We start from the raw sequence: 25,693 nt of genomic DNA, 5'->3' as shown, positions 1-25,693 counted from the left end.
AAATTAACGCTTGTAAGATATTAACTCACCAAATTATGATATGGAAGACTCAGTAGGAGTAGTGACTAAGATGATCGTGGTTTATCATTCTCATATGACTATTGTTTTCGCATCAACTCATGTATCTACTAACACACTCCCATGGATAAGACGGAATGGGTCCTCGTTGTTCAAGTTGAATCAAGTGATTCTCGCCATTTACTCCAAAGAGGGAAGATGCAATATTAAATTTCACATCATACCCGGCCCCGAAGTAGTTCGCCGAGGTCTTTGGTCTTGGGGATCCGAGGGTACAAACTGATATGACCTAACCGACGACAACCCTCAAACATTGTAATCGCTTCGACATTATCAAGAAAGCATATAAATCCCGAAAAAATGCTATTTCATCCACCGCCGATAGCTCGAACTTGCACATAGGGATACCATTCAACCCGCCAAATAGCATATGATCGAGGAAATTAATCATTAACCACATACTAATAATATCAATTAATAAATAAAACTATTTACATACAAAAATGCTTACATCGGTACAAGTCATATTATCAATGGTGGCTCGGTATGCTTCAATGCAAAAGCAGGCTAGCATAAAAGATCGAGTAATCGAAAGTACCTACGAGCACGGCACATGCTCAACCGATAGTCCTCATTTGGGTATGGCTTCGAACACCGGAAGTACTCATAAATCCATGCCTACATTAATATAGACACCCGCTTAATATGTTGTAATAGATAGATAAAATTGACATTGAAAAGAAAAACAAAAAACTAATAATTGTAGGAGAGTGAAATAGCCCAAACACCCTTCACCTTGGCACTTGTGGCAGTCCCAAGACCCCTCGCATAAGTAAGCCAAGAAGGTCGCACCCCACGCCAGAAGTCTCTCGATCTCGCAAATTTCGAAAAGCGCCTCAGATAACAAACGGAACCGCAGTTCCAGACGTGTCGGTGAAGGCGGTACATCCAAAGAAAAATAACAGATAAGCTCTCACAAAGAAATCGCAGACCTCTTTTTGGGTTGACGCTTCTTCACAACAACCCCATTTTCATCACGTGAAATCTTCATCTCGTTACCTTCCCAAAGAAATCGCTTCATCAAGAAATCCATCCTAACTTTGAAGTGAACTTATTGATTTCATCTCTCAAGATCTATCTTATCCATGGGTATGCCAAGATCTTTGTGGAGGAGTCTTTTTGTTCTGTTCCAAGGTCAAATCAGTGTCCCCTACCAACGCTTTTGCCTCGATCGAACTCCTAAGAGTTGGGAAACATCGCCCAACGGATTGTCATCTCCCCACGGCATATGAAACGTGTTGGTCTCGGATGCCACCTCTCCACAAACGCAGACCAACACAGATCCCGATGCCTCAGATACACCTAAGACAGAGCACATAAGCCGGTTCTTTGAAGCTCCACGTGAAAAGTAGAACAGCTTTGAACACTCTCCGAGGATATCCCATTGTACCAACTTGTTTAGGTGCCCATGGCACTTCAACACCCCTCGCCCGCTTTAAAACAACAAAAACTTAGTATTAATGTATGCACAAGTTTCAGAATACAAAATTTAAATACTAATAGACACTCAATGATAATATTACCCGCCCTCCCAAACATCGCGAGCCAATGCAGTAATCGATAGTCATACAACAGATGTGACACACAAGGGCCACCTCCATAAACACCTCTCTTGAACTCCAAGTCATTGTTAGACTTTCTCACAATATTCACGGAGGTACTGTGTACATGGACTTCCTCGCCATCCTCCTCCTCCTCCTCCTCCGCCCTCTCCTCCTCCTCGCCGCCTTCTTCTTTTCGCATCATCAACACCCTCTTCTTCACTATCAAAGATGACTTAGAACTACACTCTTCCCACGATCCATATTTACGCCATCGCCATCGCCATCGCCATCGCCATCGCCATCGCCATCATCATCTACATCTACATCTACATCTACATCTAAATCTAAATCTAAATCTAAATCTAAATCTACATCTACATCTACATCTACATCTACATCACTAAGAACGCCCCTTTCTTTCTTTTGATTTCCTAACTCTACACCACTTACAACATTACGGGATCATCCGCTTCCGATCCCCTCTACTTAACCGATGCCAAGTGGTTGTTCTCCTTCCTCTCTTTTTTCTCAGCTCCTCATCGCGAATCCTAACTACTACTCCCCCACCTAACAACTTCTTAGCACCCGCGGAAAACACTTTTTGTGCATTCTTCACATTCAGATTCTTTTGTTCGAGGCATTGCTACAAAATAAATAGGAGTTAAAATAAGACATTCAACTAATTCAAATTGTTGCAATACCAACGGAAAAACAAAGAACTAAATAAGGCGGTGTGCATGCCAATCTATATCTAAGTTCAAAACTCTGACAGAGTTCACCGAACTCTAACAGAGTTCAAAACTCTGACAGAGTTCACCGAACTCTGAAAGAGTTCAAAACTCTTACATAGTTCACCGAACTCTTACAGAGTTCAAAACTCTTAACTCTGAAAGAGTTCACCGAACTCTGACAGAGTTCAAAACTCTGAAAGAGTTCACCGAACTCTAACAGAGTTCAAAACTCGACAGAGTTCAAAACTCAACTCGAAAAGAGTTCAAAACTCAACTCGAACTCGAAAGAGTTCAAACTCGACAGAGTTCAAAACTCGAAACAGAGTTCAAAACTCGAAAAGAGTTCAAAACTCGATAGAGTTCATCGAACTCCGACAGAGTTCAAAACTCGAAAGAGTTCAAAACTCTTAACTCGAAAGAGTTCATCAACTCGACAGTTCAAAACTCGAAAAGAGTTCACCGAACTCTAACATAGTTCAAAACTCGAAGAGAGTTCAAAACTCAACTCTCGAACTCAACGAAAGAGTTCATCAACTCCCGACAGAAGTTCAAAACTCAACTTTGACAGAGTTCAAAACTCGAAAGAGTTCAAAACTCGATAGAGTTCATCGAACTCTTACAGAGTTCAAAAACTCGAAAAGAGTTCAAAACTCTTAACGAAAAGAGTTCACGAACTCGACAAAGTTCAAAACTCTAAAAAGAGTTCACCGAACTCTAACAGAAGTTCAAAACTCTGAACTCGAACTCGAAAGAGTTCAAACTCCTCGACAGAGTTCAAAACTCAACTCGACAGAAGTTCAAAACTCTGAAAAGAGTTCAAAACTCGATAGAGTTCACCGAACTCGACAGAGTTCACCGAAACTCGAAAAGAGGTCAAAACTCAACACCGACAATAAAGGAGATTGGTAGACTAAAGTTTTTCAACGAGTTCGATTAATCGCATCTTAATCAATGGGCCTTTGTATCTACCAACTTAGTTGTCCCTCGCTACTCAATTCTCAACAATATTAAATATGTTGCAAATTTTTCTCGTCCTAAAAAATAGAAATTGGATATTCGATGATGAAAGAAAGGATGGTAGAAATAAAAAGAAATAACTAAGCTTAACGGTCAAAGTTCTAGGACAAAAAGAAAAAAACTGAATTAGAGTAGTGCTTCTAGGTTTATAACATTTTATCCGCTCACACTCCTCGCCATACCAAATGTCCGATTCACGACCTTACATCTATGAACCTCTAAAGAAAAAAAAAATTGAAGAAGAAATCGCTAAAAAGAACAAACTCATTGAAAGAGTTCAAAACTCGAAAACTCGAAAAGAGTTCAAAACTCAACTCGACAGAGTTCAAAACTCGATAGAGTTCAAAACCAATTGGATTAATATTATTTAAAAGCCGTAAAGTTTAATCATATCCGATGTATTACTAATGAGTAAGTAGAGGTTGTGGTTTCTAATCATATATGATGTAACTTTACCGGCTTTTAAATAATATTAATCCAATTGGTGACATATTTATTGGATTGTATGAGTACAAGTCGGGTTGTCACCAATTAATAGTTCCCTTTCATTCAACAATTTAGAGATCTAGATAATACTCACTAATGAGTAAGTAGAGGTTGTGGTTTCTAAATTTTACACAACATCGCCAGACTAACTAAAGCTTGTCCTACAAAAGGAAGACTTCCATAATAATTCAAAGGCAATACTTGCTCAATATACGGTCAAGTCAAAGTAGATGCATTTTTCATATCAAGATCAAAACATTTACTTGCATAGTCGAGCCAATGACCATCACATATAAGTTTTAACAACCAACATTTTACTCGCTCGGTAGTAATTTGTCTCATTGACATCAGTAATTTGATTGTCGAGTTGACATCATAAAGTCCGATTCATCAAGTGAACTGACAAAAACTTCATGTATCACATGAAAGATTGTGTTTAACATGAAAGTACACAAAAAAAAAAATTATCAAAATTAGAAACAAATTATTAAAAGAAAAAAATTTTACTCGCCGTTCCTCGTATTAATCGGATCAAGTGCTTATCGGGGCCCCGAATGTAAATTCAATTACTTAAACCGTAAGAGTATAGTACTTGAGATCAACAAACTAAGTGTACAATAATAAGTTAGAACCACATGGCAACTCACGGAAGAGGAAATTTTACGGTGCCGGATCGGTGCAGAGGTAGGTGGAGCAACCGCTTGTGTAGTTGGGGTAGAATTTGTTTAAAGTCATGAAGAATGTTCCATGAGATGACATAAGAAACATAAAGGTTAATCATCACTACACACTAGCTTATCTCATTGCAAGGAAAAGAATACATAATCATAATCAGCCACACATAAATTCGTGAAGAAGAAATTTGTGAACTTTGTCAGTCAAGAACCATTAATACCAAATAAGATTAATAACGAATTTGTGAACTGTCAGCCAAGAACCATTAATACGAATTTGTGGAGAATACATAAAGGTTAATCATCACTACACATAAATACATAATCAGTCAAGAACCATTAATACCAAATAAGATTAAGTTGAGAGAATAGTTATACCTAATTTCTTCTTCAAATGAATCTCTTTATAGATTTGTTTTCGCTTTCTCCTTTATAGATTTTGGAGAGAGATCGGTGAAATTGGAGGAGATTTTGTTTTTCACAACGATGAACTAATTGGAGAAGAAGGTAAACATTTCGTGTTTATGTCTGATTTCGTGTTTTTTGTTTTCAAAATTCCTAAAATTTTGGTTTTTCAGGAATTTCGTTTTTTGTTTTTCTGATTTCTGTTGTCCGTAGGATCAGTTGGGTTGATGGAGAGATGAAAGGTGTGGATCGGCTTTATATTATATAGTTTGAATTGGGAAGGATTTATTACAACCACCTTGAAAGGTTCATTTTGATAGGTCAATACCGATTATTAACACCAATTTGAAGGCAGAACCGCCAGACGGAAATACACAAAAGTCTGTGTTGCATGGGTACGGGTACGACGATTTGGACACGGTGAGATCTGAGAATTAGGGTCTGTTTTGATTGTGTCCGGGTGTCTGTACCAGTGTCCGCAGGACACAGATTTGGATACGGTGAGATCTGAGAATTAGGGTCTGTTTTGATTGTGTCCGGGTGTCTGTACCAGTGTCCGCAGGACACAGGTACTCGATACAGAGAAAATTAGTGCGTACCCATGCAACAGAGGGAAATAATAAAAAGGAAAATAAAATTGTGAGAAAGAAGAATCGGGTTGGCTTGCTGTTTGGGTTGGGTGTTAACAAGAAATTCAGATCTCGTTCCATTTAACCTACGCTATTCAACCCTTACCACTTGGCCACTTAACCCCTTTTTTTCAAGCCCCCTCATTAAATATTGTGGATTTTGATTCCTGATCTAATTTTTATTCCCCCGTGTGGGGGCAAGAAGTCGACTTGTTGAGAAAAAAATGGCGTGGAGAGAGCAAAACAAGTACTACTCATATAGTCATACGCACATAATACGATACGTCGTTATTGATGAAATGGTTATGCACACTCGACACCAGTTAATATTTTCCAAAGCATCATTTGAAGTTACAATTGATTACAACAAAAATAATATTATACCGTCCCGAATGTTTGATCGGCACAATGATTGTTGTTTCTCATTCCACACACTTGTATTTTCAAAATTACTTAACTAGTGTTTCTTTTGTACAAAATATTTTTGCTGCATATGAGCAGAGACGAATCAGAGTGGGGCAGCAATATTTGTTTTTATGTTTCACCTCTTTCTTTGGTGTTTTGAAAGGTGTGTTTTTTTTGGTAACTGATAGTTATTATTGCGGAATATACCGTTCTGTACAAGAAGCAGTAATATCAAACAACAGTAAATTACATACAAAGTTTGGCGGTTTCAACCACCAAAAGAAAACACCATCTTCCAGCAATTCCAATAATCCTATTGGAACATTCACTTTCATACCCATTGAAAGGTGTGTTGGCACAGGGAGTTGATGTAACTTTTGGAAAGGCTTGATATCTTCTACATATCGTCATCATCCCAATTGATTGATCTGTTTTCCAAGCCATAATCAAGCTGCTGAAACCTGCTGCGACCCAATCTACTCATCATCGATAGACCTGAAAAAAGTACGAACAGCTCCAGCTTAGATAACTTCATCTTATTTTGAGTTCGAGGTGCAAAAAAATATAACCTAAAAAGTGACCATAAAGACACGGTCATAATGGATTGCATATTTTGAAGGGAGAGGCGAAAAGTATACACACCTTCAACCACTCTGTACAGAGCTGACCACCATCTATCTCTGGGAATCTGGTACTGAGTTAATGTGTCTTCTATAACTTTGTCATGCTTCCCTTCCAACACACCTTGCAGGGTAACGACTGCATCCTTTGTCTTCTTTAGGATGTTGTTCTCATCTTCAATCTCTAACTTTTGCAGGTCATTTTGGGAAGAAGTGAGGCCAACGCCAAGTGCAAACTGGGCAGCGGCTGCCCATCGTGAAGAAGCCAGCCATCTCCTCTGCCCATCTTGCTGCATGGCATCTTCTCTACCCAACCTGTTTTCTTCTTCTCTAAGTAATAAGCTTCGCAAGTGCTGAGCATTTGCTGATCCAGTGCTTTGAACCATCTTAGAGAATGCACTCTTTTCATTTAGCAAGAGATGCCCAGGTGCGTCAAATTCCAAAACCTGAAGAACAAGGTCAAGGGTTTTCACATAATCTGGTAGAAGCCTGTAATACAAACTAAACTCGCAAGAAACATAAATACAACCTGTAGTATAAACCTAACTCTATACATTTATCTGTCTGCTGATTCAGAAAAGTGAGATTTTTATTTAATTATCCACAACCATACAGTTTATTCAGTACACAGGCAAGGAAAACCGCATCCACAACTCTCTCAGCTTATCCTTGATTCCTTGTAATATGACATGGCATATTCCTTTGCATTTATAGTAAAATGTGGTAGATGAGTTGGAAACAATGCTCAGAGCCTCAGACGGCTTTTGCCTAGGACATTTACTAAACGGGTTTCAAGCCAAATGCATCACATATTCACATACAAGTATATTCCTCTGGATTAATGGCAAGAAGGAAACAATTATTGGATGGGCAGGCAAGGTTAAAGACTTAAAGAGTTAAAGCCATGACATCATACCTGACCAGCATCAAGCAGAAGAACCCGGTCACAATCGATGATGGTATTTAGTCGATGAGCAATAATGAGCATGGTGCATGACTTAAATTCTTTCCTAATAGTTTTCTGGATAAGAGCATCGGTTCTCACATCAACAGATGCCGTTGCTTCATCAAGAACAAGAATCTTTGATCTCCGAAGCAATGCACGAGAAAGACTTAGTAACTGTCTTTGTCCAACACTGAAATTCTCTCCTGCCTCAGAGACCTTGACACAGCAAAACAATAGTGGTCTTTAGTTAGTAACACATGATTGTTTTCTCCGAGAATTAGAAAACAATTGGCTTATATCATCCATATGAGGGTATCTTGTTTGTTCAATCCGCCTTTATAAAAATATATATCCACATAAGCAAACCCCACAACCATGGTGCCCTTCGAACCTAAATGATCCACAAACTAGAGCTGGAATGTAACTAGATAATATAATCTTCTTTTATACACTTATTCTGTGAACCAACGATTTAAATTAGACCAGTACCTCGGCATCGAGACCTAAAGAATTCCTCCTGATGACATCTTTTAGATGTGCCCTCTCTAACGCCTCCCAAAGGTCAGCGTCATTGTGCTCATTGAAAGGATCAAGATTAAAGCGTACAGTACCTAAACAACAGAAAAGCAATCAAATTTGAAATTGCTTGGCCAATAGACTTTAATATTGGACATTATTTGTCAACCAAGTAATGCCCATTATCTGATTTTAAACTTTCATGATTGGATAACATGTGGGAAAAAGAAAACATATAGCAAACCAAACAAATTTAAGCAAGGGAATAGCATACCTGAGAAAAGAACTGGTGATTGTGGTATTATTCCAAGAACTTTACGTAAATCTGTCAGACCTAACTTTGCAATATCGCAACCATCAATCCAGATTTTTCCTCTTTCCAGTTCCACAATCCGAAATAAAGCATTGAGCATGCTAGACTTCCCTGCCCCAGTTCTCCCAACAATTCCCACTTTCTCACTTGGAGATACTGTGAAGGACAAGCCATGAAGAACGGGTGGAAGTTCAGGTCTATACCGTAGAACAACATTCTCAAACTGGATAAGTCCTGATGAAGGCCATCCATGTGGGGGTCGGTTGCTTTCTATAACACCTGGAGCCTCAGATGGCAATTCTATATATGTGCCGACCCGCTCAACAGCATTCAAACTATTCTCAGCCAAACTTGCCAGTCTGAGGACAGAAGTCAACAAATTTGTGATATTTAATGCATAACTAAGAAGTAGACCCATAGTTGACGCAAAAGCCACTTGGTCATCTGCTCGCTGATTTTGCATGACAGCAAAAGTTGCCGTTAACCAAATCATGAGGCCTCCCAATGTTTCCAAACGGATCGCAAGCCAACGATTCGCACTCATGTTCACAAGGGTGTATCGAACATTATTGTCCATAGAGTCCCCATTAATTTTAGCCATCCGGTCATAGGCTTTGTATGCACGAATGCTCGATAAACCATTTAAAGCTTCCCCAAATTGTGCATAAACAGGAGATCTGGTTATGGAGTCCAAGCGTTTAATCTCACGAGCTGTGCTCTGCAAAACACAAATAGTGATGTAATCTTAATAAGTTCCTATTTACAAGTAAAATGTCAACCACATGATTAATGTTGTTCAACAAATTTGAGGTACTGTATCGAACAGCAAAAGTTGGCAATGAACAAGCAACCATGATACAGATAGTTGGACCTACAAACATGCATACGAATATCTAGATCTTACATGTTCCATGAGAGGGGTTTTGGGCAATTAACTGTCTCAGACTCTCAGTTACCATTTTAACACAGAATCGGTCCCTTAAATATTACTCAGTTCAACAAAATCAAATTTAAAGTAAATATGAACTAACATTATGTATTTATGTCATTGAAACTACAGTAGAAGAAACTAGAGCACCACTAAAAGTCAAAGAAAGTGATACGCACCTGATAGTAGAGGTAGGCAGCATAAAACAAGATCAGAAGTGGCATTATGGCCCACAGAGATATGGTGCTCACAATGCCTATCAGCACAAAAGTCGAAAGAAGTTGTGACACTTGGCTTAAGAACATATTTACAAACACAGCAACGTTTCGATCAATATCACCCAGATCCTTTGCAAATCTATTGATAATCCGTCCGAGTGGATTAGTCTGGAAGAACACCATAGGAGCTCTTAAGATAGAGTGAAGCATACCATCATGTAGCCTTTTGGAAGCATAAAGACTTGAAGTGATCAACCAATATGAGTTCGTCAATGTCACTAGTACCTGAACCCGCATAAGATTTTGAGTTAAACACTTCCAAGAAACATGAGAATGTTTTTAGAACTTCTCTTTCATTGCTTTGCTTCTTACTATTCATGACAACAAAAATTTAAGAGAAAATAGAGATAATATTGAGAAATATCGGGGTAGAATTGGAATTTAACTAATTCCAACAGACCAACACATGATATACTGCATTCTAGGTCGCCAAATTTCCTAAAAAAACATGGGAACAAATTATTACCTCTTTCCGGCTCTATTAAACCATAACAACAGCAAAAAAGAAAATTGCAAAGCAATGATTATTCTACAAATATCGAACTAAATCCAGTTCAAATGGTAATGATCACGTACCATGCCAAATGATAGGAGTGCATAAACCAGGTTGTAGAAACCAGCCCCATGGCTCTTTGGAGTGCTTTGATCAGTCCAAACACTTAACCATGTGCTACTAGAAACTCGAAGAACTTCAGTAATGATATAGCAAGCGAAGAGTATAAAAACCACCCACAAACCCCCCATTGCATTTTTATACCTGCAAAAGAAATAAATGTCCACATATACATATCAGTTCATAGTACAGTGAAACCATGTTCACAACTATGCCGACAATGAACAGAGATTTGCACCAAAAAAGCATGGTTTGAAAACAGAATACAGAGAAATACTGGGGATTGTATATGTCAGGCATATTTATTAAAATTTTCTCTTACATAAACATACATGGACACACCATATTCTGACAATAGTCCGTGTGGGATACATGTCTATGTATCCGTGTCGGACACGACACACATATTGCATGTGATGTACCTCAATATTTGGTATTTAACCGTGTTGGACGCTTCATATCCGTGTTGGATATGATACACTTACCCGTGTCAATGCGACTTGGGAAAAAAACAATACCATCAAAAATAGCTCTTGGGCACACTGATGGTACTTTAGGATATCAGAAATGCACTTGAAAAGCTTCTCAGTTTCTATTTACAAAAACCATTATTCTATCATTACATGAAAACATCTTAGTAGTTCACTATATACCTCATCAGGACATTCAAACTAACAACTCCCGTTTCACGTTCCTCCTGCTTCACGAGAACAGATTTGCTTTCTTTACTTTTCTTTTTTGCACTTGAATCATTTGGCACACCATTGACTTCCCCATTGGCAACACGGCTCAAGGTCTTCTGATCATTGTCCTCACCTTCTACCTTTTCTTCCACATGCTCCTCCATTTTGCCCGCATTTTCCATTAGTTTTTTAAACAAAATTCCATTGTTAGTGAGTTCCTCAAAGGTTCCCTCCTCTTTGATCATACCTTCATGAACCAAAAGAATCCTATCCACCTCTGGAAGGAAATGAAGCTGGTTTGTAACAAGCACCCTGGTTTTTCCCTGCAGTTCTTCCTTAATGCATCCATCAAATACCTGGAAATGGAATTGATTGCAGATCAGAGCAGTGTACATATGCAGCAACACAAGGATAAACGATTTTTACTTTAAAATCCAACATCCCGTGTTATTAACAATCATAAGTACACGAGTAAATACATTTTGCAGCAATTCCATTGCTTCTTAAGAATGTCGCCAAAAGGTCAACTATTGCTCCAGAATAGACTGAAGTAGCTTAAACCTTAGTGTCACAATCATGACCAATTCCAAGTTTCCATAGTCTCTGGAGCAGAATTTTCAATGTTCCCTTTGGTTTATCGTGGAAATCTTATTTCAACCTATATAAAGTGGAGAAACTTCCTGCTCTTCCCAATCAATGTTCCCTTTGGTTTATCGTGGAAATCTTATTTCAACCTATATAAAGTGGAGAAACTTCCTGCTCTTCCCAATCGCATTCGGTCATATGCTAGGAACTTCTTTGGTGCAATACCAGGGCCACCTCATGATGCTACCGAAGGGTGTATCATGGGTTCCCCACCACTTTAGGACGGGTCTAGGAACCTAAGTTACATGGACATGGACACGTGTGTCCATATCCAACACGGATACGGAGTGTCTGACACGGCGAAATATCAAAAACTAAGGTATATCACACAAAATATGTGTCCGTGAGTGTCTGATACGGACACGTGGATATGTATCCGACACAGATTTTTTTTGAAATATGGTGTGTCCATGTAACATAGCTAGGAACTGATCTTAGTTGGAGCCTGACTATGTGGATCCGTTGGGGTAGCAAACTTTCCTAGCCTTGCTCCGCGCTACTCGTGTAGGGCAGGCTTGGTTGTTGTCCCATCATTATCCCCCGTCCAATGGAGTATTGACTATCCTGAGCTTAATATAGGTCACCAACCTTACCGTGAAGTCAATGCAACCTCCTTAACAAATTTAACCATGAACGGTGCCTACTGCTGTATTTTGCAATTATTGAGCAAAAGCCTAGTGAACTTCAAGTCTTCAAATAGATAAGCCATAATGAGGGGGAAAAAACATATACTGTATGGATTACCTGTCGACCAACGTGAGCATCTAGGGCACTTAGAGGGTCATCAAATATGTATACATCTGAGTTAGAGTATACAGCCCTAGCCATAGAAACTCTTTGCTTCTGCCCACCACTAATATTTACTCCTCTTTCTCCAATTTCTGTGAGATCACCACCCTAATAAAGGAGTGTCAATAAAAAATGGTACCAAACAAGTAAACAATATAGGGCTATCAAAAAAGTATACAAGTATACAAGACATGACTTTATAGACTTACAGGAAGTAATTCCAGGTCATGCGGCAATGCAGTCACTTCTATTGTCTTCTCATATCGTGATGCTTCGAAAGTGGATCCGAATAATATGTTGTCACGTACCTGAATGAATTAATTGAGAAGATTTTACTTTCTGGAATATTATCAAACTTATTAACCTATCCACTTTAAACTACAAGTTTGTCTAACACCATTGATCCACCATATGCACCAAGCACCAAATATATCATTGCTCATATCAAATATATCATTGCTTATATAAGCATGATTATTGGCATAAAGTTTGTTCTCTGTACATGGATCACATCAATCCGTTTTTGAATTGATGCTTGACTGTAACAGAAAAGTATTGTGCTAATCCCAGCTTCAGCTCATGTCGTGTCCATGATACATAGGCTAGTTTTAGAATGTGATCCTGCTAGATGAACTAAATGATGACATCTATCTCACAACCCAACAATAGCCACCATCAAAACCGAACAGAAACACATAAATGTGAATGTTGTGACTTACAGTTGCATTAAAAATCCATGAAACTTGTGGAACATATGCTACAGTTCCACGAATAACCGTAGTTGTATCTCTCATTGGAGGCAGTTCCCCTAACATTGCTGATATCAATGATGTTTTTCCTTCTCCGGTACTACCAACAACTGCCACCAGGCTACCAACCGGTATGTCCAAGTTGATTTTTGACAGTGTTGGTTGCTCTGCCTGAAAGGTAAAGTTTGATGAAAACATTATGCATGACTAGTAAATGCAAGTAAGAAGGCTTTTAGTCAAAGTACAAGTACATCATCAAGTTCTAAATTTACTCATAGGTTCGCCAAACCAACCAAATGATCACTTTCTTTGTTCTAATAAAATATATGTTGTCTTTAAAGCTAAAACTATATCTCGTCGAATAAGGTAAAAAAAAAAATGTGAATTACCCTTCATCCAAAAAACACCAAAAAAACATATTTCATTGGATGCTTTGACAATAGTAAATCTTAAACTTAAGAGCAAACAACTCCAAACCGTTAGGCAACTAGTGGAGTGGCAGTAGAAACTTAAAACATTAACCGCTAGGCTTTAAACTCCCTCCTTGGGATTACTAATCTCAACTGGCCTATCATCATGGAGTGACTTGAGTACACAGCCCTTTGGGTCACATACTGGAATAGCCTTCTCTGATACCATCTAAAACATTGGAGCATCCACTTAAAACCAACTTGAAATGAGTGGAGCGCCCCGGCTAGGCTTTAGACTCCCAATATGGGACTAACAATCTCAACAGTAAACAAAGGGTCTCCTTTTGAGATTTTGTTAAAATTAAAAAATGAAAGATAAACTGTAATATCTAAATTGAAGGAAAAATTATTTTATTTGCTTTACAATTTTCATTCAATCCAGCTAATCACTGTTTTAGATTCATCAAAATAAAGAATATGAGATTGCAACTACAAAATGGCAGGGCAAAGCGGGATTTTTATGGGTGGGGGGAATCAAGAATTTAAATCGGTTATTAGTACTTGAACACCCAAAAAAAGGAAATATAGGATCTAATACCACAATTACCAAAAATATTCATCAATTACCCAAGGGAAAATAGTATCAACTTCTCCAAACAAGTAGATAAACTGAGGCAATGATGAATTGATGGCCATAATGCTACTACACAATTTACACTCACATAGAAAGATTACTAAAAAAAAGGAATATTAGACCGACCTTTGAATCCCAAGAGAAGTATCCATTCTTTATGGATATGGCTGGACTTGTGGGGTCTAGAGGTGGATTTGGCAAAAGCAATCTCTCTTCAGTCAAGAATAGCTCCTCAAGTCGTTTCAACGATACATTTGCATTTACTACCTGGAAAATTCAATATTTAAACAAATTGAGTTAGATACAAAGTACTTTGAGAGCCTTCTTGTGCATATTAAGGAAGTTTGTTCACCATATGCTAAATAAGCTTTTTAACCATATAAACCACACAAAAGCCTGGTTACGATTAAATGAACTATTCATTTTATGAAACTAACTAGAATCATCAAATAAAATTCCATAAGGAAAAACAAAATAGAATCATCAATTAAAATTTCATAAAGAAAAACAAACAAATAGATAGCTATATTCATAACTGGTCCCAATGTTAAGTGATTTGTACTTCCTTTTCTGTTGTAAATTTTGGTTGAGACAGCATCACTTGAAGGACTTATTCGTAGTAGAAGTTACATATACAACTTATATGAGTAACCACTGACGTAAAAATACATATGCAGCTCCCCACCAAAATATCAAAAGTTTTCCCAAAGACATATTGAAAGAATGTATCAGTGCAGATATAAACCTACTGCCCTCTACGAGTTTTGGCTTCAAGAATACCTGAAAACCCCAACACTAAAACACGTCTCCACCCAGCCGATATCTGGCAGCATAGGTAACAGGCACTCTTATATAAAGGTTCACCATGTAGGGACACAAAATTTGCTTTAATTAAACCGTATTATTATACAATTCACAGTTAATATACTCCTTTAAAATTAAATCCTAAATTTCTCTTTTTAGTGATAATTCTAAAGTAACATGTATAAAGAAAATAAAGCATTGAGTCTCCTAAGTCATATCATAAGTGTTTGCACTTTAGAAGCCAGGGAACCTCTTTCTGAATAATCAATACTAACAACCAATTTCAATAATAGCATAACTGTCACAACAACGTCTAAGAAAGCTCAACATGACAGAAGAAAAAGTGGCACCTGAGTTATCAGATTAGGAAGCATAAACAGAGGAAACCGTAGCACAGCAAACAGAGCAAGGGATGTAAACGCCCTAGCAGGTGTCAAGTCCCCACCAAGCAAAGTGAACATCCCAAATGAAATAACCGTAACCACAACTGGTATGCTGTTCAGGATGAAACTATTGAGCTGCACACAAGACAAAAAGCTTAAGGCGAGAATCTTATCAGAAAACAAGATATGAACTTGAGAGAAAAACAGAAAAGGAAAAAACATTTTGTAGCTCAGGTTTATCTGGACTTAGTATTAGCTAGGCAATATCTGGTTTAGTTGGCCACTCCCATAGTTGAAATAAACAAATGCAGGACAATGAGTGAGATGTTAGGCAAACACTGTAAAAGAGGGAATGGTAGTGAGAAATTGATTGCTGGTATCACAGAATATCGTGCTGGTATTGAAAAGTGTTTATCAAGAATGGATTTCAAACAAGGGCACTCTATACTTAATAACAATTCTGGGTAACCCTGAAGTGGAAAGGAGTGAAAAGAAAGAATCCAAGATTATGTCAAACCTACCGCTCCCAGTAACTGGGCTTTTCTAAACCAAGAGAGCTCATCATTTCGAACATCTTGAACTTTCGATTGAAAGCTCTGCTCCCATGCATAACATCTGCACCAATGCAGTATATAAGGCACGATCATATTCAGTCATCTTGAATTATAAAAGAATAGCAGAGAACATTGTCAAAACGCTACATACTTGACAGTATCCATGGCAGCCAGGATCTCATTCATCAGGCCAATTCGTTTGTCTGTACGTTGCAGACCCTCTTTGGACCATTTTTGCATCTTGTCAATCACAATTGTCTGTTGCCTCAAAAAAATTGATATAAAGTTAGTGTAGATTGTAGAACATAAGTTCAGACATGGAAGAATGGAGCCATGGACGAAAAATCTTGTATCAGGGTCTGCGAAAGTACATGAAGCGCATTGCAAAGCTGTGTTTTCTCATTTATAAAAGCTAATGCAGCAATGAATAGCACACCAGCAAATATCTATAGTAGTTTTTGATAAATTGAGTTTATTCCTTTCAGAAAATTCTAGCTCGATTGTGGATACTAAATATGCTCATTTCAAACTTTTCAGATACTAAATGATGAAAATCAAATGTAAAATGAGTTTTTTGAAAACAAAGGACATAAACTGATCACACTTTTGGCAATCAAGTACATTATGAGGTCATATTGGACCAGAACAAACTCATACAGTTGATGAAATAGCTGATGCACGCACAGTTTACTGAACAAATAGGAAGCAAGTAGGCTAAACACAAAAGTTGAAAAATGTTGAAGGGGATCTACATACCTGTATAGGAAACATAAAGACTAGCAACAATGAGCCTACAAGTGATGCAACACCAAGTTCGTTGAAGAGAAGAACCATAGCAATCACAATACGAAAAGGAGCAGACCATAAGCCATGAAGCTGCTGGCAGATTTGCTGTATACAGAACACAGATTAGCTTAGAATTCAACTCTAGAAAAAAGAGTGAGATGGACAGTTCGATTTTCTCTACGTCTAACTAGCTTCATTAAATCAGGGGTAAAATAACTTAAGTATACGACGCTTTCTGAAATTTGGGTCTCTTAGTTGTTATTAGATATCTCTATTTAGTATCTACTAAGACCGCATGGTGAGGCTTCATTTTCTTCTAAAATGCTCATATGATGTTTACAGTTTATAAAAATGGTACAGAATAGTTCAGTATATTAACCAGTAGAGTTTTTGGCGAGATATAAAAAATGGAGGTAAATTACATACAATTTATGAGTCCGTGACATGTCCGACACGGACACATGGATATGTATCTGATATGGATTATTTTCAACGGCATGTCCATGTAACATAGAGATAGAAGAAAAAAAAATCCAAAGATGTAGTAGTCACATGCTAGGAAGGGCACACCTTTCTTGGAAGGGACTTAAAGATAGGACTATGTAAAGTCGGACTAGAAACACAAGAAAAAAAAATACTCCCAAGGTTGACCAGTAACTGAAAACGCATATTGTCACTTTTAAAGAGAAACACAACCAGACTATATCAACGTATATATTTCCAGACTTATAAAAAAAATCCACGCATGAATACATAGGACATAACTTGTGCAAAAATGACATCTATATGAAATCTGGAAGCAGAATATTTGTGTAAACAGATACATCACTTTGGGTTAATTAGCATTAAGCTTATATACAAAAGGATATAGATATCTAGAAATCATGCCTGAAGTGCTTCAGCATCCGTGGTCATCAAATTTGTTATTTTTCCAGAAGCAAATTTATTCCGCCCTTCGTGCGTAAGTTTCAAGGATTTACGAAACACAGCAGCAACCTAAAATTCAATAACATCCCAACCATATGGCTGGATACTTTTAGGGTTTCTTTGCAATAGCTAACATCAAAATTTAACCTTATCGCAACAACCAAAAAGTGCCAAACTTTGTTATTATCAAGTATAAAGCACAACAAGAGACAGAGAAACGTACCAAGGTAGCTCTTAGACGGTAACCCACACGCATGACATTTTGGAAGTATTGTCCCTCCATTAACACCCCCAGTGCCTGGACGGAGCTCGAGTTAATAAACAATTTAACTTAATTAATCGACATATTATTGTGATTCTTGCGTCATTATAGAACAAAGTACAGATTGTGAAAATACTCATACAGACTTGATCTTTTTTGAAACAGAGCATGAACGTTTTACTCCCCTAACCACTTCATCCCACACCCCCCGGTGTGTAACATGGCAGAACTTCGCAATACCATACTATTTCGTAAAATGTGACGAAATTTTCTTGTATTTCATTTGGTGGCTCATAATGATTCCACCACCGTAAGACAAATGCATCTCTTCATGGGGAACATTCAACGGTTCTATAGGGCATTGGTTGCCAATTGATTAGTTTTAGAGTATCAGCCTAAGAATTAGGGTATTGAACCAAACACGATAATTGTGTTTTTTGGAGGAGCAAGATAGAATCAGCTCGGCCTGATCACGTGCAAAGGCAGAATTTGAAGTGCATGTCCCATGTGTTATGTGTCATGGTGAAAATCAACATCAAAAGCTCCTTAATATGGAAACTTTGACCGACCTTTATTACCTAAAGAACCTTTATAGTTTGACCTAGCAGAGAACCTATGAATTTATCGCGGTGCCATGAAAAATGCACATTACCTTTTCCAACACAATAAGAACAAAAGATAGAGCATGTAATCTTCAAGACAGGACAATCACTACACTTAACTTGATTCACTAAGCAGGGGAAAAGTGAACAAAGAAGAACGGAAAATACTTTCACATTAGAGTCATACCACTCCAGCGAAAATTGAGAAGGCATAGATGTAACCAATCCAAGCGGGATCCCCTTGTTGCATAGACTGTTGAAGGCAACAGAGACAAAAGGTATATAAGGAGCTTTTAATGGTCAAAACAGGAAACAAATTTGTCAAGCTATGTCTAACAAACCACTCTAACATATGTTAAATATAAAATTATAAATCAATAAAAAGCATGAGTAAGCTGAGAGATAAATTCATAACACTGACAGAAAGCTCAAACGAAAAGCATACAATTCAGCTGACAGACAAATAAGGATATTATGGTGTTATTAAAAAGTTATCATATTTCTTAGTTTTTGTTGTTAAAAGTAAAGCGCCTAAAAAAGGAGACAATATTTGCATCAAATTTAAGTTGTCAAGAGAAGCTTAAATCAGCACCTTTCAGAAGAGTATAACAGGTCAGGTCAAGAAGTATTGATATAAGATAAAGAATAATGATATTTAAATAGAAACGGAATCTATGAGATGCTGATCTTTTCTTAGTGAGCTGAAACTAGTAAAATTCATTCAAATTTTACATTACCATAAAGCCCAATATTCTACATTTCATTTAGCGAAAAATGATCATGTGCCTCTTCAACTTCTTAAAGAGAATGTCCTGAACTTTAGTTTATCAAATAATATGCAAAGGCTTTATGTAAACTAGAATATAATCCTTTATTGGTTTGAAGCAATGCCTGTAATGACCATCAGCTGTCTTACAATGCTGAAACTTCAGCTCAACTTTTTAATTGGAAAGAGGTGGATTGAAGAAACTTTGGGTTCATCATAGTGCCGGCCCTGACATTTTTGTGGCCTAAAGCGAGATGATAGAATGTGGCCCTATATGCGTTAATATTATCATTTTTTTTTACTTGTGTTATTCAATATATTCCAAAAGAGAGTGAGTGACGTGATTTTGTGAGTGATTTTGTTCTTTGACAGACGAGTTTTTTTTTTTAGATAAAAGTTTGGGCTTTTAATAAGAACGATGTGAGTTCGTTTAGTGTTTTTTGTTTGTTTTAATTGTTTGTAAAAGTGGAGCACGCACCAAAAGAGTTTAGTAAGGAGTTGGGTTTTCGGGATTAAGGGATTAATTGAAATCGTTTTTTATTTTTCCCTTAAATATGGTTTTATTTTTGTCCTAAATAAGTGGCAACTATCCTTACTATTTATTTTTATTAGAAAGTTTACTGTTTTGTGTCATAATAGTGTGGCCCCTACCTTTTGTTTTGGTTTGGTGGCCCAAAGCAACCGCAGGTTGCTTTGCTTTGGGCCTACACTTCATAGAGCTACACAAGCTTTATAGAGAGAGGAGGAGAAAGAGAGCAGGTGGTGATAGTCAAGGTGGTGCCATGACTGTGCAGTGCTAGAGAAGGTGAAAAGGTAGCAATCGGCATCCATAGAGGTACCAAGAAAATCCATGACTCCTAATTCAAACTTGTTTTGGTTACCATACTAATCTATTTACAAAAGTACATCAAGAATGCAACTACGACGTGGGAGATATGATACTTCAATCATCTAAAAAGATAAGAGAGGAGCCAACAATTACATTCCTTGCAAACAAGTCATAGCTTTTTTGATACACAATTTATGAAGGAAAAAATAATGTATATCACATAAATATTAACATATGCATTTTACTAAATTACATGGAATTATGCAATGGCTTATTCTTCATTTTTCACTTGCATGCAACCAATGGATATGCAAATATTTTAACATATCTTGTACAAGAAAATCATGCCATATGTTAACCATCCTTAACAGTACCAATAAGTAGTTAATTAGAGGGGTGGGGGTGGTTAGAAGAAAAGACATTTTTTTATTAATAGAAAAAAAAAAAAAAAAAAAAAAAAAAAAAAAAAAAAAAAAAAAAAAAACATATTAATTGATGTCATAAACACCTACTTACACCGAGAGAAAAACCAATAATGCCTATTTACAATCTAAAATGCTTTATTATAATTTTTACCAAAATCTGAGGTAGTTCTGTGGGCATGATGTATTGCTTGTTGTTAACAAGTTAACAAAAATAATAATACTAATAGATATTTAAAATAATAATAATAATAAAAAAAAAAAACCCCCCACACGGCCACATCCACACCCACAGACATAAGTTAAGTTTATGTATGAGAAAGTCAAAACCATGTCTAAAACTAATAAAAGTTAATATACAACTGAACTGATTAACAAAATATGATTTTCAGGAATGTAAAAGAATTAAAAGTTCTGCAGCACGATCTTTTTATGTCGAGATTACTAAATTAGTATGCCAACTAAGCTGTCAGAAGAAGATAACCAACCTGTAAAAGGTAATTCAAAATCACTGGCCCCACAAACTGAGACAGATCATTGCCAATCTACAAATTGATTAAAGAAAGAACACATCAGATAAAAACAATAGCCAAGGAACTAAACAGACTATAAACGCACCAAAAAAGAAAAGACCCTCTAAAAAGTTGAGACATTGAGATGCCTTATGATGAAGGAGAAAGTAAGTACAAAAACTGAAAGAAATTGACATTCCAGTCCAGAGGATCAGTCGATTTGGCATTCTAAGATAACGCAACAGGTGTAATCCACATAGCCTACGTAAAGTGTGACGCAGCAACAATCTCAATTACTTCAATATTAAACGAAATCATGGAGCCTAAAGAAGGCATGTTGGACTTTAACTCTTTAAGTATCTAAATATACAAGAACAAAAGAAAGTCGTCAATTGAAAGTATAAAGTTATAATTTCAAACCCACAAACTCCGACCGATGTACAAGATCAACACTATTGGGATTGTGCTATTGTTTCCACTCTAGTTAAAACGAAAGTTTCAGAAGACTATTTTTTTCATCATCCCAAGTTATGACACCATTGCTATTACTTAAGATTATATATAGTTGCAATTTCATCATTTTTTTTTTTCGGGTTGCAATTTCATCATTTACTTAAAAGATAACTCCCATTATTATATCTAGCTGGTATAATTTTGAATCCTCATTCTATAAGGTAGTAGTTATTTCACCCGTCAAACAATTTTTGCCAAATCTATACTGGAAAACCAAAATAGGTTTCTCAGGAGCTAGAAAAATATTTCAAATCTGCAAAACCATTTCGTGAGATGGTGGTGGCAGTATGGATTTTCTTCTTCATAAGATATGTATAATGACCCTACCACATGTCAATGTTGTTCCCACTTTGCCACAAAAAGGTCCGTTTCAGAGTCGAGGACGGCTTGCCTCCTAAGGTGGTGGGATTGTGATACTCTGGATTGGGTGTAGTCCCACACTAATTGATAAACCATCTTGGATCCTGGATATATTAGATCAACTACCACTTACTAGTGTCGAGGCCTTTTGAGAAAAACCCACACCCACGAATGGGTTGGCTCAAGACCTTGGACTTTTGGTGGCAAAGTGGGGATAGTATCAACATATGGGTACATGGTAGTAGGGCCGTTACAATATATTGATTCAACTGTGAAGGTGACATGGACAGGTTGTTGTCCATGATTAGGTGGTATGGTCGGTGGTCTTTGTTACGGTGACTGTTGGTACAAATGTAAAATACTTAAATACCTCAGACTAGTTTGCATGAATTATCTAAAGATATAAAAGACTTTCCAAATCCAAATTAGATTTGTTAAAAATCTTGAATAGAGACACTTGTATCTAAGCTTGAAGATAATACCGCGTGCAAAGTTTGTGAAGAACTCTTATGAAAGTGATTTGAGTTCTACCATTGATCTTGTGACAATAGTATGTAAGATACCAAAATTCTATTGGGAAGATGAAGTCAGTACCTTAAAGCGCCTCCCCACCAGAATCTGGAAAGAAAAAAAAAGTGGGTAATTTGATATAATGCTATCAAATATTATGGTATATAAGGAAAATTATTACAACCAAATGCAAGAGCTTATCTTTCAGAAATCTGGATCACTTTCACAAAAATTTCAATGCAGAGAAGTTCTCTAACAACTTGCCCAAAGTTTTAAAAAGCTACAAATTCAATTAAATTGCCTTATCCATACTACCCAAGGGAGGACACTAGATGAAAAGACATCCCATGTACAATATACCTTTTACATTATAACTAGTATACATACTTTTGGATGAAAACACAGACGTTCATTCAGATAAGAACGGGCAAATATTTTATGGTGATTTGGCTGAAAAATCTAGCGACATGGAAAGTTATGGGTGGGAACTGGGAACAAGTAACTAAGCAAACAATATAAAGTATAAACATTGATTCAGTCCACACCTTCCTCCAACACTGCGATGAAGAGCTCTTAGCAGCCATGGCTTCTGCTTTCGAGATTCGTCAACCCAGCACCTCTGGAACCTATGAACACAGATTGTTAACAGGATGGAACCCATAAATAATTATATAAAGCACAACTACAACATGCATACTTGTTATTGAGGGTCTCAGTCTGATCCCAGGTATCTAGTTTCCAGACATCCTTCTCGGTGATGGGATGTTTATACCCTTGTTGCATGATAGGAGTCATCCATCCAAGTATATCCCTACCAGAGAAAACCCCAGTACAACATCAGCTAAGGTGAAGCAACCAAAGTTCATCTTCTATCAGTTTAAGGTACTCATAAGACTCAGCTAAGAACAGTGTAGGAGTAACAATCCCAGGAGCAAACAAAGGTGTTGAAACCAATTAATCGCCCATCTAATATGAACCAACAAAAGTAGCAAATGGGACGCTTTAGGCTTATAAAAATCTGATAGAACGGGTAGCAACAATCATTAAAGAAAATATTCGATTTTGATGTCTCCTGAATGACAAGTGTCAAGTGATTTTTCATTATTCACAACACCAATGCATTTGCCAAGAGTGCTCGGGTAGCAAGTTCCTTTTTTTACTATGCAGAAACCTAGTTCATGTATTTAACTCTGTAGACAATTTTGTGCACAACCATTATCTTTATTGAGTAAAATTATCTGCACCTTATAAAATGTAAACTACGGTCTCCGCCTTCAATCAGTACAAACATTAAATGATTTAATGTAAGTGAAATAAGATCAAGCTATCATTTACTTACTGGAAAGTATGTTTGCATGCCTCTCCGACAAATCTGTTCTCCTGCAGGAAGCACTTCATACTCTGCATCGCCAATGAACTCATCCCTTATTGGAGTGTATCCCGAGTAAGGCTCCACACTAGGAACATAAAAAGAGCAAGAGAATTCCAAATAAAACCTGCACAAGTAATTAGCATCTTTCATTGTTTTTCCTCTTTCTATTTTCTACTGACAAAAAAGGATGTCATGGTATGACAGCTATGTCGACTAACAGACCACCAAACTTACTTAAGAATGACATGCAAAGCTCAACTTAGCTGAGATCACTTCCATTCAAAATTACTTAACTGACCAATTACATTAACATTTTACAACATCTAAGGTAAGTATCAGCCTTCTTCGAATTGATCCCAGGCCTGCCTTGACTTGAGTCCAAGATCAAGTCACAATATTGTACAAAAGTAATGTGAAGTGAAGAATCTAACTAAGGTAATTGTCAATTGGTCGAGCTCGCTTTTATTATCAAACCGAATATCAGAAGCATCCGGAGTCAAAGACACAAACCTGGCACAAAACTTCACTGACGTACAAATAGAGTGTAAATCTGCAAGGAGAAATACAAGTATGATTACATACCACCCTCCGCATTCGTAATCAGCCAGACAGGCATATAGATACACATAATTGAAAAAGGCTTTTAATCAAAACTCTAATCATCCAGTACCAAAAAATAACTTTACATATAAAATAATGGATTCTGGTTTTCAAGTCTCCAACCAACAACAACTATTAAGGCACGATGTTTGTATATAGCTGTTGTTGTTCATTGACCCATGCATTGATACGAAAAATGAGTAGGAAAGACAACATTCTTGATGCAATGAAAGATACTCAAAAAAGCATCTATTTTATTGCAGTGGTGCAATAATAGAACATGGCAAGGACACATACTACATCTCCGAAATGGATGAAGACAGTTAGCTTTAGTTCGAGAATTAGAGTACTAACCTATTAAAGTAGTCTTGCACTGAGATAATGAGATTGAATATAACCGCTTCCCCAACAAGAACATAAATGACTCCAAACCGCACATACCATCGGAACTCATGGATGTAGACTTTTGTTTCTACAACAAGCATGACCAGCATAGAACACCAAGCAATAGCTTCGATAAGCAGAGAAACAATCTGTAAAACAAACACCATCACATTTTACCCTCAGCTCCTAACATTCTTTTCTCACTCACTTAAAAGCAAACCAAAAGGTAAGAGCAATGCATTCCCATATACTCAATGAAGCCAGTAAAAAATGACAAATTCTATACATTCCCATATACTCAAATTCACTGTCTTAAGCGTTATACACTTTCGTACACATGTTCGTCTCATACATGTAGCCTATTACTGGATTCATTCAAAGTGTTCTACATCAAATAATAACATGGCATCGCAAACAATACATACATAAAAATATGAAATATACACGCATACATATGAAAAAGTGTACCTCAAAGGGGGCAAGAGTGGTCTGACCATCAAGATTCAAGATTGAATATTTCATGACCAACCTAAACAAAGGTTCAACAGTAGAATAAAAAGCAAGCAACCCCAACACATAATTATAAATATTCGACTTCAAATGAAACCTCTTCACTTTAAAATCCTTCTTAATCCTCCATATCCGATAAAAACACAATCCCAACAGCACCAAATGAGATATACATATAACCAAAGTGTCTACACCACATGGTGTATATGCACCAAATGCATTCTTCACTACTTGTGTCCATGCCCCGTTTTCCACTGGTTTGCAATACCATACCAATGGCTTAAACCCGCCCATCTCTTTTCTTCTTCTGTTTTTTCCTTTTGTTGTGGAAAAATGAGTATATGTATGTTCGTGTGTGTAATAATGTTGAGAACATGTTGTGTCAGTGTGTCGGACATATGTATGTATATTTAAAGAGAATCTCGAGGAAAAAAGAGTTTGATTAAAAGGTCAATAGTGACGTCTTCCTTGAGTTGTGGGAAACATCGCATTAGTAAGACAAAT

At 37.0% G+C, this 25,693-nt stretch overlaps 1 protein-coding gene and 1 pseudogene across 3 annotated transcripts; both read right to left on the bottom strand.

The window, feature by feature from the left end:
* Positions 1–6,112: 6,112 nt before the first annotated feature.
* On the bottom strand, positions 6,113–23,704 carry LOC147496088 (ABC transporter C family member 2-like). 2 transcript variants are annotated; one of them, XM_086564861.1, is made up of 24 exons: positions 23,663–23,704; positions 23,021–23,134; positions 22,869–22,949; positions 22,408–22,431; positions 20,917–20,973; positions 18,599–18,664; positions 17,771–17,845; positions 17,509–17,616; positions 16,591–16,725; positions 15,986–16,092; positions 15,802–15,895; positions 15,248–15,415; positions 14,220–14,360; positions 13,020–13,220; positions 12,510–12,608; positions 12,256–12,408; positions 10,837–11,222; positions 10,147–10,327; positions 9,472–9,795; positions 8,326–9,082; positions 8,025–8,146; positions 7,506–7,751; positions 6,612–7,035; positions 6,113–6,464 (listed from the first exon to the last, which is right to left on the bottom strand). In XM_086564861.1, exons 3-24 carry the CDS (start codon positions 22,905–22,907, stop codon positions 6,367–6,369), a joined length of 4,005 nt encoding a protein of 1,334 aa, XP_086420987.1. In that variant the 5' UTR covers positions 22,908–22,949; positions 23,021–23,134; positions 23,663–23,704; the 3' UTR covers positions 6,113–6,366. The 2 variants fall into 2 exon arrangements, with proteins under 2 accessions (XP_086420987.1, XP_086420988.1); XM_086564862.1 differs by lacking the exons at positions 22,408–22,431; positions 23,663–23,704 and having other exon boundaries at positions 23,021–23,133.
* Positions 23,569–25,589, bottom strand: LOC147496087 (ABC transporter C family member 1-like; annotated as a pseudogene). The gene is made up of 5 exons (XR_015199579.1): positions 25,148–25,589; positions 24,650–24,828; positions 24,206–24,245; positions 23,663–23,819; positions 23,569–23,595 (listed from the first exon to the last, which is right to left on the bottom strand). The product of XR_015199579.1 is annotated as an ABC transporter C family member 1-like (transcript).
* Positions 25,590–25,693: the final 104 nt, after the last annotated feature.

This window comes from Coptis chinensis, chromosome 6 (assembly GCF_015680905.1).
Source record: "Coptis chinensis isolate HL-2020 chromosome 6, ASM1568090v1, whole genome shotgun sequence".
Lineage (NCBI taxonomy): Eukaryota > Viridiplantae > Streptophyta > Magnoliopsida > Ranunculales > Ranunculaceae > Coptis > Coptis chinensis.
The sequence above is the reverse complement of the archived record's forward strand: the minus strand, read 5'-3'. Positions and strand labels throughout refer to the sequence as shown.

Excerpts from the sequence above, each read along its gene's own strand:
- LOC147496088 (XM_086564861.1), bottom strand. The coding sequence starts at position 22,907 with ATGGCTGCTAAGAGCTCTTCATCGCAGTGTTGGAGGAAG. Across the intron at positions 10,328-10,836 it reads AGTTTGAATGTCCTGATGAG|GTATAAAAATGCAATGGGGG; the intron begins GTATATAGTGAA and ends TTTCTTTTGCAG. Across the intron at positions 7,036-7,505 it reads TTCTGCTTGATGCTGGTCAG|GTTTTGGAATTTGACGCACC; the intron begins GTATGATGTCAT and ends CTTGTTCTTCAG.